Raw genomic sequence first — 22,276 nt, forward strand, 5'->3', positions numbered from 1 at the left:
TCAATGTTACTTGTTACGCATAGTACGGTCTTAAGTTCCTAAGAAAGGCCATGAAAAAACTAACTGCAAGAATTTTTCCTGGTGAAAGTTACAAATCAGGATGCAAAAAAAAGCAGTTACTATTGCATTAGCAAAACTGTGCAGTATTTATACAACTCCAGGAAAACTTCATGCCTCTATTCTGACCTCAATTACAATCTTTCTTAGGGGAGCATACATGAATAGGAGTGAACGAAAATAAGAAGGCAGCTCATATCCTGTGGGCAAGTTATACTCGTTATAAATCTAAGAGAACAGAATAGCTCCCACTGCTTGCTATTAAGCCTGGTAAAAACTAGTGTTTGTCTACCTATTTTCATATTTTCAGCATTCTTAATCCACACATATGGCTCTATAGAGAAGGCTTTATGTTTATTTCAGTAAATATGAGAATATTTAAAAGTCTATGTAGGTTAATACAATTTGGGGGGGTGTTCATGTGTAGCAAAAACTTGCAGAAGAGCAAATTTGGCAATTTTATGTAATTGTAATGTTAATAATAACAGTAACAGCAACAAGGATAGGACTTACTATTGCATTGACTATTACTATTTATCATTTCTGGGAAGAGGATCAGGGACAAATAAAGCTCTTTGCTCACTGAAAATAACAAAGACATTTTTACAACTGTTTTTTGAGAAATACTAATTCTTCCAAGCTTTGGAGCAGCAAATTGAAATTAGCAATTTTCAGACACGTGACCTTATAGTAAAGGTGTGGATTTTCCTATTCTAGGGGAAAAACCTCAACACGTTTCCCTTGTGCTTCTTGCGTTTTTCCCTAATGCCCGTTGCTAGTTGATATTAGAGACAAGGCACCATGCTAGATAGACCTTTGGTCTGGCCCTAGAGTTGTCTTTTTAGCACACACCAGCAAAGAAAATTTCAACTGAAATAGTTAAAGTTTGACAAAATTCTAGGGAATTAAAACCAAGATTTTTATACTGAAAAGCGTTAATCCTTTAGTGGAAAGAAAAATAATCTCATGCCCAGAAATGCCATCAGCCTATCTACCCTTGGTCTTAAAGTGCCCAGCATAAAGGGAAAGGAGGATCTAGTTTGCAGATAGCAGGGCACACATAACAAACATGAGCAGGTGAGGTCTTTAAATTAAAGGTCATAATTAAAGTTATGGTTCACACAGCAGAGTAGATCAGTATGACCATAAGAAAGCCAGGCCCTCTGATGCAGCTTTCTTTACCTTACTTTCTTCCTATCTGCTGGAGGTGTGAGTAAGCAACCTCTCTGCCTACTCTGAGAGGTTCAGCCCTCTCAGATATCCACACATTACTTTTCTACAGGGGCTCCTTGGCTGCACTGGACCCCAAGGTCTTTTCCAAAAGCCTGTTGGCAGGAAATAACAAAAAAGAGCTAAATACACTGTGTGAGGTGGTTTTTTTTTCGTTTTTTTTTTTTTTTTTAAAATCTCTCTTTATTCTAAACAGTGTAGGACCTCACAGATACATAGGACCTGAATAATGACTGCCCTTCAGGGCTCATTACCAAGTCTGGATCCCAAATTTGTCATTAAGCTACCAAGGGGAAGAGGTCAGGGAATGCAGGGGAAGGAGGGGTGAGGAGGTCACCTGCGCAGGGGGTCTGCCCCTGTTTGCAACGCAGATGTTGCCCTCTGAGGCCTTAGGCATCCATTGCTCTTAAGTCACCAGATGTTGCCCATGCTGTTCCTCAAATCCAGGTGGAATATTCCATCATTAGAAGGCAAGTTAGGAACAATTTTACTGGTAATTTATAAGCAACAATAAGCAGAGGGGCTTCAGATGTATGTGTGGCAACCAAATACACATAATTGATTTATTCAACCAACAAGTACTGCCATGCCTCATTCTAGATTATCAAATATCACTGAGATATTCCACTTCAGATATCACTGAGTTTTCAGTTCAGATCTTTACAGACAAGAGCCAGCTGTCAGGTTTAGATTGGATCCAAGTTTGCCCTGCATTCAAGGCAGTTTACATGCACGGCTGTGTTTTAAATAACTTGTGTTTCACAACAAGATTAGACAGATTCTAACGTAACAGTTACAAATGCACATAACAAGGCTTGCCTGCAAATGTTTTCATTCAAAACCAAGTTCCTGTCTCCCTGCAGTGGGAATGTTTTGCTGTCATTCAGCACAGCCCAAAAGGAAGCTGAAAAATCCACATCATGAAGCATAGGAACAAGGTCCCACAAGCACTCCCCATCCACAACACCATTCCTTGTCTGATAAAGTACTAGAGGGTGGCCAAGCATTTTTTTTTTTGCATTTATCTGTATCACTGCCCAGGCACAGTGTCTACAGCTGAGTTTTGGAAACTTTAGTGTCTTGGAAACAGTATAGGAGCCATCCATGCAAGCAGCTAATAAGCAACCAAAATTTGTGTTCATGGAAACCAAGAGCTATATATAAAAGCTACACAGAAACGCATACCCATTTTTCCTCCTAACAGCACTCTGGTTAAGCAACACTTGATCTCTTATATCAGTCTCCTGACATCTGATTGTGATTATAATACCATACAGCTAGTATCAAATCTTAGCACATGAGATTCTTCAGCTAATGAAATAGAATAGCAAATACACAAAGTGAATACAGTCAATCAAGCAATCGTTGTGTGAACACAAAACAGCAGATAGCCAAAGACAAATCCCACTGGCAATGGTTTAGGTTTGGTTTTCTATTTATTTAAATGCCTGTTTCCTGTTTCAGAGCACAATGTGGAACAGAAAAGCATCCCTGGTAAATTCCCTTTGCAACAACATCTTTAAACCCATCTCAGATACGTACAGAACTTCTGTGTTGTTTACTAACGACAGCATGTTTGTCTGACACTCCACACCTAGCTGGACACTGGCATTTGAACTATCAGTGCCGAATTAGTCTATGTTACGCTTAAGAAACAAGATTCCAGCTGAACTGCAGCCTCCACTGCACCCGTAAGGAAAAACAGTACTGCTAAAACATTTGTGTACAATGGAAACTCATGAAATTCCATCAGAAGCAATTGGAGCTTCCTGTAAATGAAATGGAATGGAGCCCTGCAAAAATATCAATCTATAATAATTGTAAATCATTTGGGTAAGTCTGAATGCTATCTGCCTCATGAGAAGCTCTGCTCCTCAAGAATTAAGTTTAAATCACAATACCTGAAATAGAGTACCTGAATTACATTCATGCCTTTGAATAATATGCCTCCACATACATTTATGCCTTTGTCTTTATTATTTTAGAAATCAAAAGAAAAACCTATCAACATCTGTGAAAACAAAAACAGTGGCAAGTAGGACTATACAAATACTGCTCAAAGACAAAGAGCCCAAAGTGCTGGTTTAGAAGTTCAGACTAGGACATGTTTTAGGTTAAACAAAAGCTTCCCCTCAGGCCTGCAGTGCCTCTGCTACTCACATTTACTATGGGAATTGGAATCATACTCCCTTCCCTTCATCCTCTTCCTATCTTGACTATTTAGACTGTGTCTTAGACTTGGTGTTGGAAAGCATCTCACAGAAAATGCTGATCTCTCCTGAGATACGTAAGCAGCATCTCCCATTTGTCTGGGTAAGGAAAACTGAACATCTCAGCTACACAGCAGACAAGTCAAGCCTGACTAATTATCTTAGTATACCTAATAGACTTCAGTCTTTCCACTTCCACTTCACTTGCAAAGCTTTGCCATCCTCCAAACCCTTTTGTCCTGGTGGCAGCTTTAATACACAATCTTTCTGAATGTCATAGTAAAATAAAGAGTCAAGCCTTACCATTAGCGTCCGTGATGGTAACACTGGCTTTAGTACTGTCATTCCCTAGTTTGCTGCTTACTCTGCATGCGTATTCCCCAGCGTCGGCCAACGTGGCTCTGTAAATGTGAAGCTCAGAGTATTTCCTGTGAAATCAGAAAAAACATGTAAACATCCTGTGCTGAAGTAACACTCACTGCATCAACTAATGCACTCTTTTTTTCCCTCTCAACAAAGAGTCTTGTCTTCAATTCTTACTGACAGAGTAACACTATCCAGGTTTGAAAAAAGGGAGGAGAATAGAAAAATCTCCTCTTACAGGCTGCCGGAAAAAAAAGGCATATTAATAAACTCAAACGAAGATACTTGCTTATGCTTTTCTGCTCGAGAGCAGTCTTTGTTCTTAAAGGAAATCTGAAAAACAACCTTCCACTCTCAGCTGAATTGTTGGCTATGCAGATGCCACAGAGATGGGTATAATATTAAAATAGATTACCCTTTCCTACAAGTTCATATTGCCAGTAGCAGAGTTCTGGGTAAGTATTGTAGTTTCCAACATCTGACTAAATAATCATAAGATTAGGACATACCACTCTCTTTAACAACCTCTGAAACCCCAATAGTAAATCATTCTCCAGCACTAACAAAAAATTATGGGCAGGAGCACAATTTGCATGAAGCTACATTTTGTTCCTGGCTCAGAGACGTAATTTAATCAGTCTCCAAGGTTTTAAGATTAGATTTTAAAATGCAGAACTCCTGCCTACCCATTAATTTGCTAGGAACATGTTCTGGTGTCATTCAAGGGGTCCCCAACTCATGTGATGGCAATAATCCCATTACCTAGACTACAGAGAATGATTAGCTTGGGGAAAACACACACACTATTGCTGTTCCCAGTTTCTGTTTAAAATAAGTGCTTTAGGGAAGTTTTTTCCTGCAACAAAGCCTGGTCATTTATCTACAGAACAGTCAGCAGAGTGCACAAGCTTTGGCTTCCCTAAGTTGACCTACCCCAAAATGGAAAAACTGGTCCTCAGGAGGCAGGGGTTCTTCGCTCTAAAAGCTCATAGTCACCAGCATGTCTAGTGATGAGAGCTGAGCTAAGCAATGTTTGGGGAGTTGCTTTGTTTGAGCACAGCCATGTCTCCTAACTCTCCATGCAGAAATCACAACTGGTAATCCCTTCTGGGAACCATTGAGTGGGGATAGGTTCAGACCAGAAACAAGGCTGTTGTAGCAGTGGGGCTTCTGGAACAACCAAAATGTTCAATGGCACTTTCCAACCCATCCTTGTGAGCCACCCCTCCCTCCAGCACAGCAAACTACCCCACCTGCTATCACATATCTGCTTATCAGCAGCTCAGCCTTCCCTGCCTCTATGTGAGGGTCATACCACTGAGGAGTCAGCACTGTGGCGCTCATGAGATGAGAGCAGTGTGCTAGGTGGACATCAGCTCTACTAGAAACCCACGTTACCAGAGTTTCCCCTCAAGTCCTGAAGGAGGGCTGCTTTCTTGAGGCCACTGGGCTTGCAAGAAGGAGGAGCAGCCAAACTAGGATTAGCAATCTGCTCAGGTTTTCTCAAACAGTAAACAACTGAATAAATAGCTGAGTATTTGGGCTCCCTTCTCAGGTAATGTTACGAGTTCAGTTCCCAACGCTGAATTAATTAACTGGGCTGCACTTCAGATGGCATATGGAAACAGACTCTAGCTGGTGGAAACCATGAATGTATGAGAAAAATGTGGTTGAGACACTGGCAGAAGTGTCCAGAAGGTGAAAGCTACTGTCTCTTTGCATTGGAATTCTGCACTTGACTAACAGCTATGTTTATACCACAATAAAAACGACCTGCCAGCCATATATACACCTGCCTTTGCAACAGCTTGTTGAGAGCCTGTCCAAGAACATCTGGCAGTAGTCTACACCACCTAACAGCTTGTGTGGACACGTGATATTTCCTATATTGCACAGGTTATCTTTTGGCCATGCTTGCAGACGTGTCTAGATGGAGAGCAGACTATAGCCTCAGGATGCTTCAAAAGGCAATGTAAACAGGCTCAGTTTTCTGAGGAACTCACTTTAACCCATTAATAAGCAAGAAGCTTATCAATGCTTATCACAGCTGCAGCTATATCACTTTCATTTGGGCACCCACTGTATGAATGACTTTTTTCCTCTCCGTATGATATTAAGAAATATGGATGCAAACTGCCTTTGTGGCACTCTTGGCTTTTAGAAGAAACTCTCTGCCCTGCATATTTATTTTTATTCTCTTTGTTTCATACAATACCTATGGGAAAAGGCAAGGAATCGTGTCGTCCTTTTAAAATCTTATGATCATATTAAAATAGGTGAACAATCTTATTTCTTACAAATCTACTTCTAACAAGCCAAATTTACTCTTGTTTTTAGGAAATCTCTGCAAGGAGTTTTATCTCTGAGAGCAGGAGAAATAGTATAAATATTTATAGCCTTAAGCATATTATTGAGACATATCAGGACAGAATTCAAAACAGTTAGAGCACAAGATGACTCATTAATGGCTGTAAATGAAGCAGCTCCCTAGCAATATAGTACTCCAACAGCACTCACTTAAAGACCCTGATAAAGGATTTTGTATTCAAATGCTTGTCCTTTTCTCAGTCTATACCATGTTACACCAAAAAAAAATGTCTGTCCCTATAAGATTTCCTTCTGCTACATCTTTAAGCCATTACCATTATGACACTGCTGAGCTTGTGTCATGAAAGGGACAGAAATACATCCGCAGCATGCAGTTCCAGCCCACCTTATCTGACTGCTTGAATTCATTTTGCTTCCAGCCTCCATCTGTCATCCAGAATTGCCTGTCTGTGGGCAAATACCCAGGCTAAGCTTGGATGAAGCCCAAGGTACAAGGCACTTGCACACAAAATTTTCTCATCCACTATTGCGTCCAAAGCCATCAGCTAGGTGAACTGGGAAACACCTTCCCTCTGCCCAAAAAACCCAACCCTGATGAAGGAGTCTCTCTTGATTACATGAGGAGTGTCTGATTCTGTACAGCACACTATCCAAAAGGAAAAATGTGCGGGCTTCAACTGAGTTTGAAATCAGAGAAGGAAAATAAAATGTTACCAGCATAAGTGGACAAAAGTTAGCTAGCAGGTGCAAAGCCCTTGTCTGGTGCCTGACTTTATCTGTATCTCCATTGACACGAAGGAATAGCTTAGAGCTTGGACGCAAAAATCAATCAATCATGGCATCACGAATCATCAGCAATCGTAAGAGCAGCAGAAACTCCCTGACTGCATGCTCTTACTCCATGACAAATTTGAGGTAAAAAGTGAGTGTTTTAAATGTTTTTCATTAAAATTCAAAGTCATTCAATTTCTCTTGACTTTCCAGTGTAATGAGAAGGGGCACAGTCATTTAGTGTGATTCACCTGCTGTATTGTAATGTCATCACATGTCAGGGCTCTGTGCCCTCTGAATCAACCACCCTGAAATCATCCTAGCCAGCTTAGAGGAGTGATCCCCTGATTTCACTTTACATGCAAGGCAGTCTTCAGAAGGCTAAGCTTTGAAGAAGCCTATATTGCCACAGAGTATTCTAAACTCTTAAAAAACTAGGAAAGCACAGTCAGCATTTGCCTCACTTCTGCAAATCTTCTGAACCAGTAGTATTCACACTAGCCAAATGCACCAAATAAACACTAAGCTGCAGTATTATCTTTTCCATGCCTACTTCAGGTGCCAAGCTAAGGTCTTTGTTTTCAGTTTCTGAGCTAGACATTTCATCATTCTGCCAGATATTTTTGCAATTTGATAAAAAACCTAAAGCTAGAACTCAGAAACACTAATTTTTCTCCCAACAGGCAATAGGTTTTATTTTGCCATCACATAATGAGAAAGGTGATTTCTTGCAAAATATGACATTACCAAAAGTCACGTCTCACCATTGGGCACTACTTACAAAATTTGGGAGGTTTTTATAAATATGTAGAAAGTCTTATTCTCAAGTGTTTTGACTGAAGAAGTCAATAAGACTGTGGTACCCTGGATGCTAATGGTTTTTCAGAAACATAGCCTATTTTTTATGTAGTCATTTGACCTTTAAAATAGATATTAAACCCAGCCAGCTCAACAACTACTCCAGCCTTCATAGCTGATGTTTATCTCGCTTGGTAATAGTAAAAAATTCACACTAAAATGCTTGCTGTAACAATATGGCAACACATGAACATGACAAACATTTATCAATGTGCTGTCATAAAAAACCCACAGAAAATAAGTGGGGAAAAAAAACTCCTTGATGATTGATATTCCTTTCATTTGCAATGGGATCTTTTTAATGTGGCTTTGTTCACTGTATTCTGCATGTGTTTTTATGCATTCATTTGCACAGCATTTTTCCCATTTTCCTTTCTCTTTAGAACATATGCCTGTCCTATATTTTATCAAAAAAAAATCTATCTCCTCTTAAGCTCTTCACATCTACTCAGTCCTGGAAGAATACATGAACAGCAAAGAAGAAATGGCAAAGCACTGATGTGTCCCCAAACTGAAATCTCAAAGTAGAAAGGCAAGGAAAATTCTTCAGATGTCAGCAGACATCCCTTGTCTTTACCCTTTTTGTACTCTACATCTAGTGACTTTCACAACTCTAACTGGAAGGGCTTCTCTGTTCCAAACTAACATTTCTAAAAGAGAAAATAGAAAAGAGAAATTCCAACTGTGAGCGATACCCTCATGGCGGCGGCAGCACACAGAAGTGTGGAATCCAGGTCAAAACCTGCACTCTGCCCACTTACTGTTGGGGAATAGGACTTCAGATTTCCATTTTTTGGGGGGGAATTTTAAATGTGTTTTGGCACATCAATCTGAAAAATAGTCTCACACATTCCACATACATGGTCTAATCAATAGCTATTAGCTAGTTTCCCTTCTATCAGCTCCTCAAAGTTTTGTGGGGGGAAAACAAAAAAGAGAAAGAAGGGTTCTGGCAGAAGGCAGTGACTGATTCAATGCTGAACTGCAACTGACAAAGCCTAGCCCCAGAAGGTGAAACCCTGGCTCCAGTGAGTTTGGTTAATCAGCATCAGCCAAACCGTAAGAGAAAATATTGTTTGCCCCTCACAGGCAGCACTGTGTTGCTGGAGAAGCTGAGGGCTAGACTCCGATCTGAACATTTTCTTTACAGAATGGACTGAAAATACAACTCTGTTGGAGACATATGGCCCTGTAAATGAGTCCAGACAATTTGCCAGGCTATCTGCCACCTGGAACAGCTCCATTTTGCAAATGCTGGAACGAGACATCACAGGTTCCTTCTTGCTGTCTGTGTGACCATGGCATGAGGGCTGTGGTGATGCTGCTCTATCCCTCTCCTTGTTTCAGCTTGTGCCCTTGCTGGGGTGCAAGAAACTGCAAGGGAGTTTTGATGGGAAGGCACAATTTGAAGGGAGGGCACGATGTATGCTTTTCAACCTGAATAACTCTGAAAGGTCAAGCACCTGCTTGATTTTGGCTGCTGTTTTGCCTAATGAGATGAGACCTGACAAAAGCATGGGGGCACTTGGCACCCTGGAAGGAAAGATCTCTTGCAGAGCTCATCCCAAATCCTCTGTGCCTTGTGCAAAGGGAAGGCATGGCCCAGGGCAGCAGAAAGCAGTCCCACCTTCTGAAAGCAGAAGTGAGAGTTGAAGGGCTGTGTTCAAACCAATTTTCACAGCTTCCTTTGATGGATGAGTGGCCACAATTGAAACTTTTAAACCTAAACAACAAGCTGGAGACCAAACAGCAAAAGCCTTCTCCTGTCTCAATGCAGAAAATGCATTGTGCAGCTTTTTCTTCTTCCCCGGAGAAAGAAGGCACCAGACCATCACTGGTCATCAGTCACATGTATGCGACACTTTCCCCCAGCCAAAAGGATGAGATTTGCAGGCTTGGCTATTCATCTGACATCTGCTAGACCCGTGTCTTGTTCTGCATGTGTGGGAATGCCTCTGGTAAAGGACTACTGCAAGCTTGCATAAGGCATCCAAAGCCAATGCAGGCAGCATCCAGCCCTTCTTAAGGGCTAGCTTGCTCGCAAAGCAGATCTCAAAAGTATTTCCAAATCTACACTGCTTTAATGATTTTAAATGTTCTTGGATTTTAGAGAATAAACATAAGGTACCTCTGTTCTTGTCAGTAGTTTAAAAATGGCCTGTCTCCAAGGTTTACTTGTTAAAATTATAGCCTTCAGCTATCAGAAAATAAATAGAAATTGAAAAGGGAAAATTATTTATGAAATATTTATACTATACTACCACTTCATCCATGCATTCAAGAAAAATAATGTCACTGTCTGTTTCCTTAAATTTTCATCTTCTGTAACTCACAGCTTTTAGCTTTCTGATACTGGAATTAATAACCTCAATGCTTGTGTTCTGGTGAACAGCTCTCCCCATTCCTCCCGGCCCCACTTGTGAGAAACTTCTCTGTACTTACTTTTGTTTTTTCGAGATCTTGATATTTTCTGGTCTGTTCTTTTTTGTTATTTCCTTTCCATTCTTTAACCATTTGAATCTGAGCGCAGGGTACTCTGACGTGGTTTCACACCTTAGCACTAGCTTCTGACCTGCAGCAGCCTCTTGGTTTTTCATTTCCTTCAATTTGGGAGGCACTGCTAAAGAAATAAAAGAATGTGCTGGTGATTAGGCCATCCTCAGAAAGGAAAACAGTTCTAACTCAAGTTCAGCTAGGCAAACCACAGAGAGCAAAACCCCAACCAGACTAGCAACGCTTCTACACGAAAACCTGAAAAGTAAGAATCATTTGTGTATCAGGTGTATCATACTTAAAGCATAAGGGCACATTTAATGACATCCTAGTTTGGCCCTTTGGAATCCTCCTACGTGGGTCTTACAACCTGGAAGCCATACACAGCCTTAGCGAGACTCAAAATGCTGCTTCAGAATACAGTATGGAGCACTAACAACACTGAATTGATCATATATACCTAGACTCCAGACAGCACACTGCAGCAGGCAGCCTTGGTAGGTAATACAGGAAGGGAAAGGGAGAGTATATTACTGGTTTATTTATTTTGACTGCTCTGAGTCAGTGGCCATGCAAAGACTCCAGGTGCAACTGATGTAACGGTGGAGCTAAAAGCAGAAATATAAGCTCAACAGCTTCTCTAATCTGAGGGAAAGGCTTTTTGCTCCATCCAAACATTATAACCCACATTACACACCTACCTCAAACCTCAGCTTGGCCATATCCTTTCCCTGAGGAAAGAGACCAAGGGCTTGGAAGCCCATCAAGAGAATCAATATCAATTAAGGGTATTTTGGACCCAGAAGGGGACACTGCATTGAAAATTCTCAGCCAATGGCTCCCACACTGAACGGCTCCAGCTGATGCATCTCAATTTCTACTGTGTTGTGGCAATAGTGTTTCTTGTGTGGGTAATTCTCAAACTATTTAGGACTTTCTAAGTTAAAGACCTCTAATATTTGACAACCAGTACCAATTTGTGAGCACAGCTTCGCAAAAAGATGCAGTCCCTCTGTGAGACACAACGCTTCATTTGATCCCATGGGTCAGCTGTAAATCAGTCTCTACCGTGCTCCAGTATTGAAATAAAACTCCTAGTTTAACCTTACTTCCCCTGGGGCTTAATAGAACACCTTTACCACACAACCAGAGGGCTAACACAGGGAGCTACAGCTGGTCAGTGGACGGGTGACAGCTTGTGAGTCCACCCCGGCTCAGCTGACTTGGTCTGCACTTGGTACACCACCTCTAGCTGCAGTGTCTTTTCCTTCTCGACCAGCCGTGATACTGTCTGAGGAAACAAATGGTCAGCATGGCCAAATGATTCTCCACAACATGCAGATTAGGAGCGTTCGGCAGGACACCAACAGGTCTCCAATATGGTCACGTACAAGAAAATGTTTTAACAACCTGAAACACGCTTGATTATGTTTTGATATCTGTTGCTTGTTTGTGGAGACTTGCTGACATGGCTTGCCCTTAATTGTTATTCCAATCAAAGACCAAGCAGCACCATCACAGCTGTAACAATGAGAGGCGTGTATAAAGAACGGGATACACATACGTCCAATAAGCAGTGGCCTGCAGGGAGCAACATGGTCTGTCCCACATGTGAAGCAACCTTACTGATCCCAAGAAAGCCCAGGAAAAACCTTATTTTACTGGAAACTGAGCCTGGAACAGAGTAGCATAAATAATGGGACAATATAGTCTGCAGTGAACGAGCAAATGAGGTGAGGCCTGCTGGGCCTCCAGCAGAAGGCAGGAAAGAGATAGAGCAACCTGCAATAATTAAAAACCTCATTAAGAGGAAGGTGACAACTTTTTCCACACGTGTCTGCTGGCGTGGAAAACAAGCCCTAGCAGGAAGTCTTAGGCTAGACATCAGCAAAACATCTGAGAGGAAGACCTTCTCGAGACCGCCCATGGAGATTTTACACAGGGGGTAGGCACATGTGTCAGGGTGGTACTGGGATGGATCAGGTAAGGCCCAGAATTTCATGACTAGAAAGAAATCTCTCCCTAAACATCTTCTCATATATCAGTTCCTATTTTCTACCACTCCCAGGATAATTTTGGAAATCCCAGCAGCTTTCCAAAACGCTACCAAAACAATTTTTGCTTTCTGGAAAACAAGTGGTCACACACCATTCTGAAATCAATATGTTTAAATACAAACAATTTTATGAGTGTGTGTGTATTTGTATATATATAAGCACATATAAGCTTTGTATATACATAAGCACACCTATGTAAATATTCAGGCATTTACCCAAAAGAAAGAAAGATTTGAAAAATACCAATATTTAAATTTTCCAGTAAAAATCATTAGCATTGAATAACAGTCTTAGAGTACTGAAGTTTGTGCTTATAGTTTCATTCTGTCATTAAAGAGTTACGGTTACAGTCTTTTGTGACTACATCAGAAAAGCTGCAGAGGTGTGAAATAAAAAGGCAATATTCCTTATTTTACCATATTTAACTTATAGTCCTATTCCATATCTTGCATAAATTAAGAGAATAACCACAACTGCAAGAATCAAAATTTTTGTGCTTAAGACTTCAACTGGTTATCGATTTTCCTGTCAACATAGCAGTGTGAAAACGGGAATAAAAGGGAGATGCCATTTTGTTCCTGAATTTTACTTTAATTCAACCTTATCTGCTCAAAATGACTTGTAAATTTTCTCCTCCACCAGAACTGTCAATGAAAAAAAAAAAGTGTTAAATTAATATGCTCAACTCTTGCCATAATTCAGGAGTTACCAGGAAACATAAAAGAGGATTTAATCAATGGCAGTGACCCTCACTAATTCACAGTAACTCGCTGTTCAAGCATGCAGGCTCTCCAGGGAAAGGAGTAAAAGCTGTTCACAGACATGACAGAAAAGAAACGGTTTCTTCTTCTTTTTTTTTTTTTACCCCCCTTTTCATTTACACTATGTTTGTTTCCTTTCAGCTGCAGTTTTGCAAAAGTTAATTGGACCTGCCAGGAATACAAGAAAGCTCGTGCTGATAAAACCACAGTATTGTGCACTCAGATCGAGACTAGCTACACCTTGCACTGTTTCAAGAGGTAGCAGACTTTCATCACAAACTGTGCCAATTTCTCTGGTGCTGGTAAGACAAGATCTTGTCTGGGGGTAAAAATGCTTTTAAAGGAGGCAAAAATGCTTATAACGATAACTAGACATGGCTCCCCTGACACCTCCCTCCCCTTGCCTCTCTACCCCTTCCCCTTTTGTCCCCATGGCATCTCCTGCCAGCTTTGCTCCTTCTCACCACTCCTTGCCGCACCCGTCACGCAGCACCACTTCTGCCACCAGCAAGGCTTCTGCCCTCTGCGCCGGGTCCAACTCACTGCTGGCGGGCAGGAACGAGGGAGAAGGAGCAAGGAAAACACTTTCTGCTTCTCCTACGCATGGATGGAGATTGGGGTGCCATCTGAGACAGGATGACTTGGTCAAAATACACAGTGAAGATGGACGGTAGCCTCGCACCACTTCCTGCGGGTCATGTTTTGGGCAGTGCCGTTGCGAGCAGCTCCACTACAGCAGAGCCCTTACACATGTCATCTGTCACAATGACAAGTGCCACGTAGTAAAGAAAACAAGACAAATCCCAAAGAGGAACAGGAAACTAAGAATGGCAGGATCCCAAAAGTAGCGGTGCTTGGATGAAAGGTGTGGTGGGGTCCACTTTATCTGTATTCCTTGTGCCAAATCCTAGGATGGCCTCACATTTTAAGAGTCAATTAGACATACTGAAAGGCACCCACAATCGACCCCAAGCTTTTCACACTCCTTGGTCATGACCTCTATCTGTGACCCAAGGACCTTTCCTGGTTTGACAGACTTTCTAAGAAAGCAACTGGGGTGATGACAGCAAGAGAGGGCTGTCACACTGTGACGAGTCCTCACAAAGCGTCGGAGCACTTCTGTCAGCAAAAGTCCCACACTGTTGGAAGGGTTTAACAGGGAAAAACACGCACGGTGTTAGATCTCTGCTTATTAAGATGGCTTGAATATCTGTCATTTTGTTAGCAATTTTTTTCAGAAATGTGTGTCTCCTGGCCTGCATAATATCATTGCAGATAAGGAACACACATTTCCATATTCTCTCTGCAAAAGACTCAGTGATAATGTATGACTGGAGATAACTTTTTTCCTCCGGACTTTGGTGAGTTTGGCAAAGCAGAGCAATCTCCTCACCCTCAGTGTTTGATTATACAGTTAATCTGCATGGAAGCTCAACATATTGAACAAATTAAGCAGGAAACCTGCAAAACATTATCACACAACTATATGCTTTCAGCTGAAATTCCATGAGTGGTTGGATTTTTTTTTCCCTTTCTTTTCTTTTCCTAGGAAGGCACAAAGCCTTTTAAGAATCAGCACAGGAATGTATCAGGCATGCTTGCCAGCAGGCACATGTACAGAGTTTGCTGTTCAAAATTGTGACCAACAGCTTGGTGACTGGTAATAGAAGCCACAAGAATAACACCCATTGCCTTGGCCTCAGACTTGCTTTTTTTTGTATCATAATGCTCAAGGCAGGGCCATAATGCAAAACAAATTATATTATTTCCAAAAAGCCTTTTCCCTTTGCGTATGAGATTGTAAACAAGCTCAGCTTTATCACCAGCAGGCTAGATTTTCTAAAGCCTTTGGTATAAAATAAATGTATACCGCTCCTGCTTAGACAACTGAAAAAAAACCCCTGAAGTTCTGTTGTTTTCTGCTGGTTTTAATCCTCCTATTATTCTCTCAGGCAACATTTAGATTCTGAACACTTTTCAGAATCCAACTACTTCCTTCCAGCATGCTGAGTCTCTGTGCAGATTACCTACATGATAAAACACTGCGGGTAATGATAGGAGATAATCCCACACAACTAGCTCTCCAAAATACCAGAGTAACTGAACACAAGCTCAGAGACTGGAAAACCAAATTGTTTAGCCACCTAAATGGGAATTTCTCATTTCTGAACTCTTCTGAAAATAAATGCAAATCTGACATTTGTCTTGAGCACTACTTGTAAAACCAAGACCCACAGAACATCGTTCTTCCTAGTGATGTTAAAAAGAATCTTCTGCAGAAATTTCAGATGTTGTAAAGACCAAAAGAAAGGGGAATGCCACAGGAATGGCTAGCAACATGATCAAGAGACAGGGAGGAATATAGCACTACAGCCATGTTCTTTCAACACTGGACCACTGGGAAACCAGCAAATGCCATGATAAACCAGAATAACTACTCCCCAAAGTTAATTACAAAGCCAACTGCAATGCTGATTACCCTGATCAGGAACTGCTCATCTCATGCTGGGGAGCATTTGAATCTAAACTCAGTAAGCCTAGCCTGTTTAGGTACAATGGTGCTTGGTCCTTTCAAAGTAATGCTGCACCCAACAAATTCATAGATCGCTACATAAAGTGTTTGTTCATTCGGAGTGAGATGCTTTCAAATACGTGGTATGTCATGCTAGTGTTCACAGCTGCTAGCATGCTAACTAACCATGAAGCTGCTCTCTGATTTTGCATTAATCTTCCTTTTGTTCTCCCTGTCAGAAGCCCAGCAAACCCTCCGATTGAGAGTATCATGGGCCAGCTCAAAATATAACCCTGGGATGGGGGGATTTTCAAAACGACACTGAAAATTGGCATATGGAAGAAGTACTGTGCAAATGGAGAAGGTCTCAGTACTCCTCCCTCCACTCTTCAAGTCAAAAGCATCTCAAATGGAACCAGAAGAAGGATGGCAGTGACAAAACAGCATGTCTAGAAGTATCATGCCTGTTTATTCAGAGTAACAAGATAATGCCAGGTTGTCCAGGCTCCTGCAGTAACTCAAGATATCAGTTTCTGAGCTTAGACCTCCTCAGACACAGGGAACTGCATTCAAAGATAGCAAAATTTAAGTTTCACAAGAGAAGCTGAGTGTGAGTAAATGTCTAAACTAAAAATTACAATTTAAAGGTGAACACTTAATTTATTTACTGATGATCGTGTCTTCAGTAACACACAGCCTGATTGCATTAAATACTCTCTCGTCTGGTTCACAGTGCTTCAGTTGACTCCCACAGGCTGCATCCCCGATAAACTTTGATGATCCTATTAGACACTGCCAATAAAAAAACCTGATCATACAGACAAAAAATGTGGTGACAGCATAAAATAAATATACTTGATATCCAATAAGCGATTCAGGGACAACTGCTCACAAAGTCGATATAAAAAACTGCAGATCCATATTTTACATACCTAAGTGCATAAAGGTAGACTCCAGAATCTTTATTTCAGCACTAAAATTAAAGCAATCCAATGCACAGAGATGCTATGCAGGCATAAATCCCCTGAATTTCAAGGGGACTTGCAAGTACTCAGTGATTTTTTTTTTTTAACTTGAAGCCACTTTTGATTTAGGAGCTCAATTTCAGGACTGCACATTAAAAAAGTTTGTCTCAAGTTGTGTGCCTTGAAGATGAGGGCAGGAAGTATGGCTTGTTGCATCACACATATGTCTCTCTTATTTGCTCTCCAGCTTAAGTATTTTAATCACTAATTTCTATCTCTGGTTGAAAAAAGGCATGCCATAAGTCATCAAACAGAGACTAGTGCAGCTGAGAGAACCACACAAAAGCAAAGGCTGTGGCTGCACTGGGCTGAGAGGCATGCAACACCTAAACTTTGAGTCTCAGCTGTGGTACATCTGTAGCCATATTAGTGTGCTCTTAGATCACGTTTGGAACAATAAAAACAAATGGAGGAAAAAAAAGGCAAGGAAGGAAAGATGCACAATGCAATGATATTCTCTTTTGCTATAATTTCAGAGGTTATGTCTCTGGATTACTCATGAAAACCCAGTTCTTGGGTAACTCTTTTTTTTTTCTCTTTTTGGTAGAATTGACTTTTTTTAATAGCTTCCTTGGAGCTTTAGTATTTCAATTTGAGTGCTCAAAAGTGCTGCAGCCATCTCCACCTCTCCCTCTCATATTTAGCATTCTCTGTCACACTCCTGTATTTGCCATCATCAGAAAACACAGAGATTTCTTCTGTGCGTTGAATCTTGTAAGCTTTTCAAACCCTATGCACTATCTTACATTTTATAACTCTTGTTTCTATCTCCTCTTGTTTCAGTTGCTTCTCCACCCTTATTCCTCCATCATGCTCTTTCCCTTCACACTGTTCCAACAATGCTGGGATGCTCACAGGCAAACAATATCAGTGACTGCTTTCCCTTGATCCTAATCATAGAGGCCCATTTTTTTCTTCTGGCTTACACTGTTTTCTTGGCTTTGTAACATTTTGTGATTCTGCAATAGTTCCATTTCACAGACAAAAGTGTACCATGCATCGGTCATTAAATTGCCCAGTGCAGATCTATCTGTGGCAGGCCTTCATACTCCTCAAAATCTCCTCATTCTCTGGAGGCTGTAGAAGCCTTGAGAGAAAGAATAACTACACACATCCAGTGACGCTGCCAACACACTTGTAGGCACCTGGACAAAAATCTTCCTAATTAACCATGCTAAATTGTCCCTACTTCAGAACTCAGTCATGTACGTACAGAAGCAACAGTCTGCCACATCGATGCATGACACAGAATTTAAATAACATCAGACAATGCTGTAGTCGTAAGATTCATATGCATTTCCCCAGTACTAAAACAATTCCCCATTTTGAACAAGAAAACTGGAAGGACCACACAGATGCTGTATTAACAAATGATACAACATGGGGAATAGGGAGTGCCATGACAGGTCAAATTCAGTGGAAACGCAGTGGAAATGGCGGTCAGAAGGCAACTCCCGGTAGCCATCTCATTCTGCATGCGTGCACAGAGCTAGAGTTACTGCCACCACCACAAGCACACCTGAGTAATCTGAATCTGGGGACATAACCACTGGAACGAAAAATAAATGAGTACACTGAAAGATCCAAAATGGGATTTACCAAAACAATTTCCTCCTCAAAAGTCCCAATCTCCCTCTCACAAAGTTCACACAGGCCACCACTTTTCACAAAGTAGATGAGAAAATTTCTGGGCATCCCCAGGCACAATTGGAAGTTTAAAGGGTTCATTTGTCTGCTAATGTTCCTCCTCACAAAAAAAACCTCTCGTCCATGTTGAAATTTTGCAGTGGGAAGGTGGAAAACCTGAACTCAAACCTGTCTGATGGCTTGTTTGACATGAACCAAAACAAAATCAAAATGTAGAAATGAATTTGGAGAAAACAAGATTAATTGGAGCATCAAAAGGAAGAAACTGCTCTTGCATTATAGGCTGCATAAAGTATTTACAGAAGTGTGAAGAACTTAGAAATCCTCCTGTCCCTGCCTGCCAAAATCTCCACCAGGTACAAAATGCCAGAGCTATTGCTGGTGGAGCATGCTGTGGCTCCACTCCTAGGTCAATCCGGAAGATGACTGCTTTCATACCTCCAGTTTAGCCTATGAGACCAAAAGCCACTTTACACATTTCAAGAATTGAGGATCTGGATACACCTGGGCATTGCACACAAACCATCAGGTCAAACTCAGCTCAGCAAAAATCTAAACATGGCACTTAATATTATGGGCTGCACAGTATGCAGAGAGGATCTTATCGTATACTCTTCAGCATAATTTATTTATTATGAAATTTATTATTCCAATGTATACTGAACTCCACATTTATACTCTGCAGCTATTGCAAGACAGAAGAGGAAACTGCAGTGAAAAGGAAACATCTATGTCACACCTGTTTGAAAATGTGTGCAGGCCATCATCAGAAAAATGAAAAATTAAACAAAATTCTTAAGAATAAATATTGCTAAATATTTGCAGTCAGCAACAGCTTGCAAAAAAAAAAAAGATCTAATTAGAAGCATCTCTCCTGGTTAGATTATTAAACAAGATTAGACATCCTTTTAAAGGTCAATCTCAAAAAAATCCATAACCACATGATCAGTAAAGCGTGCAGAAACATGCCACAGTCCAGCAATCACTGGAGGAGGGACAGGAACACTTTATGCAACTCTGAAATGGTTTCCAGACTACAGGACAAAGTTCAAAAATTATGTAGGAAAAATTACAAGGCTTTTAAAAAGTATATTCCAGATCAACTGTAAGTGGTGGAATTGCATACCAGGAAATCAGTGCAAATGTTAAGTAGTGGGCCACACAGGAGTGGGATCATCACACAAATACAGAAAACTGTGACACAGTTCTCCAGACCATCAGATCCAGCCTGGAGCTCCTGGTCCATAACGATCAAGCCCATCCTGACAGATGTTTATGTAACCTTTTGTGAAAACCCCTCAATGGCCTTAAAATCTATGACTCTGTAAAAAAAGACTGTAATATGCATTAAACAGACTGTAATTATTTAACATCCTATGTATCTAACCCTTATGATAGTGGGCACCAGTATCTACTGTTGGGGAGGAATTATGGCTTTTATTGTAGAAAGGTGACATTCTTTATGTAGAACCCACAGGCAGACCTTCTAGAGCTGTTTAAATATATAATAGAATTATAGAATGGTTTGAGTTGGAAGGGACCTTTTAAGGTCATCTAGTGAAAGCCCCCTTCAAGAAGCAGGGACATCTCCAATGAGATCAGGTTGCTCAGAGCCCTGTTCAACCTGGCCTTGAATGTTTCCAGGGATGGGGCATCCACCACCTCTCTGGGCAACTTGTTCCAGTGTTTCACCACTCTCTTTGCAAAAAATTTCTTCCATTTATCTAGTCTAAATTGACACTCTTTTAGGGTAGATTACCCCTTCTCCTATCACAACAGGCCCTGCTAAAAAGTTTGTCCCCATCTTTCTTATAAGCCCCCTTTAGGTACTGGAAGGCCACAAAAAGCTCGCCCCAGAGCCTTCTCTTCACCTGGCTAAACAACTATCTCAGCCTGTCCTGACAGGAGAGGTGCTCCAGCCCTCTGATAATCTTCATGGCCCTCCTCTGGACTTGCTCCAACAGGTCCATGTCCTTCTTAGGCTGGGGGCGCCAGAGCTGGATGCAGTACTCCAGGCAGGGTCTCCCCAGAGTGGAGTAGAGGGGCAGAATCACCTCCCTCAACCTGCTGGCCACGCTTCTTCCTACGCAGCCCAGGATACAGTTGGCCTCCTGGACTCAAGCACACATTGCTGGCTCATGTTCAGCTTTTCATCCACCAGTACCCTCAGGTCCTTCTTGGCAGGGCTGTTCTTAATTCATTCATCCCCCAGTCTGTATTGATACTGGGTGTTGCCCCAACGCATGTGCAGGACCTTACACTTGGCCTTGTTGAAGCTCTTGAGGTTCACATGAGCCCACTTCTCAAACGTGTCAAGGTCCCTCTGGATGGCTTCTCTTCCCTTTAATGTATTGGCTGCACCACTCAGCTTGCTGTCATCTGCAAACTTGCCCAGGGTGCACTCAATCCCACTGTCAACGTCCCTAATTAAGATACTGAACAGTACCAGTCCCAATACAGACTCCTGAGGAACACTACTTGTTGTTTATCTCTATCTGGACATGGAGCTGTTGACTGTAGCTTTCTGAACATGGCCATCCAGCCAACTCCTTATCCTTCTCATAGTCCACTCATCAAACCCATAGGTCTCCAATTTAGCAACAAGGACATTGGGGAGACCATATCAAAGGCCTTACAGAAGTCAAGATACATGCCATCAGCTGCTCTTCTCTTATCCACCAACACAGACATTCCATCATAGAAGGCCACTGGACCAGTCAGGCACAATTTGCCCTCGGTGAAGCCACGTTGGCTGTCTCTAATCACCTCCCTGTCTTCCATACGTTTCAACATGACTTCCAGGAGGATCTGCTCCATGATCTTGACAGAGACAGTGGTGAGGCTGACTGGTCGATAATTCCCAGGGTCCTTCTTTTTACCTTTTTAAAAGTGGGCATGATTTTTCCCTTTTTTCTAATTACTGGGGACTTCACCTGACTGCCATGACTTTTCAAACATCATGGAGAGTGGCTTGGAAGCTTCATCAGACAGTTCGCTCAGGACTCTGGGATGCAAGTGATCAGGTCCCATACACCTATGTATGTTCAATTTCCTCAGGTGGTCATGAACCTGATCTTCTGTTACAGTGGGAGGAACTTTGCTCCCCCAGTTGCTGTCTTGTGGTCCATCCCTTCAAGAGGTGTGAGAAGAGAGATTGCCATTGAAGACTCAGGCAAAAAAAGTTGTTGAGTACCTCAACCTTCTTGTCTGTTGTTACCAGTTTGCTAGTCTTGTACATCGGGGGCAGGGGGGAGGCGCAGAGGGTACACTTTCTTTGACCTTGAAGTGTAGTAAGTAATGTGCATAATTTAACAAATCTTATGCCCCAATCTAGGCTCTCCATTAACAGAACAGAGACTATATTGTAAAGTTTAGCTAAAAAGGAGTTGGAGAATAGACTCCACGTAAATTCTGAACAAGCTGCAGGTAAAAAGAATAAAGACATGGTAAATCAAGTAAAACTCCCTTCACCCACTTGTTTTAAACTTACAAATGGTTTTCATGTGTCACGGTGTTGGATACAATCATAGTCTGAAAATTGATTATACCAAGAGCGCAAGTATCCAGAGCTTTATTTGCTATATGATAAGAACCAAAGGCCCAGCACAGTACTAAGGCAAAATTCAGGCCCTCTGAAAACAAAATGCTTTGTCATTGATTCGATACAGCTAGAACTTCACCCCAGAAGACAGAAAAAGATGCTGTCCTTATCTATACACTACATACATTATCTATGTCCAAATCTCCAGATTTCTAAGTAAAGCATAAATCAATTTTATTTAAACCAATGCAAAGCCTCAGTGCGAACACACTTAAACTAATTTAAAGCAGATTTATGATTAAACTCACATTAAAATAAATTCCTTAACAAATTAAGTTGAATCAATAAACTTCTGGATTAAATTAGCCCTAACAGGTCTTTCTAAAGGCTGTTCTCTCTCTGCTTCCATTGAACTGATTTGAG

General features: G+C 41.3%; 1 protein-coding gene across 9 annotated transcripts in view; it reads right to left on the reverse strand.

Moving 5' to 3' along the window:
- Window positions 1-22,276, reverse strand: part of NRG1 (neuregulin 1) — a 492,971-nt gene that overhangs the window by 144,204 nt on the left and 326,491 nt on the right. For 8 of the 9 annotated variants that reach the window (XM_086770243.1, XM_086770241.1, XM_086770244.1 and 5 more), the window contains exons 2-3: window positions 10,260-10,437; window positions 3,801-3,925 (exon numbers count right to left, since the gene is read on the reverse strand). In XM_086770243.1, coding sequence (XP_086626369.1) covers window positions 3,801-3,925; window positions 10,260-10,414 — 280 coding nt within the window. In that variant the 5' untranslated portion in view covers window positions 10,415-10,437. The remainder of the gene's footprint in view (window positions 1-3,800; window positions 3,926-10,259; window positions 10,438-22,276) is intronic. The other variant, XM_086770245.1, reaches the window with a different exon arrangement.

The sequence above is a fragment of the Chlamydotis macqueenii genome, chromosome Z, assembly GCF_036417535.1.
Source record: "Chlamydotis macqueenii isolate bChlMac1 chromosome Z, bChlMac1.mat, whole genome shotgun sequence".
In the NCBI taxonomy this organism is placed as follows: Eukaryota; Metazoa; Chordata; class Aves; order Otidiformes; family Otididae; genus Chlamydotis; species Chlamydotis macqueenii.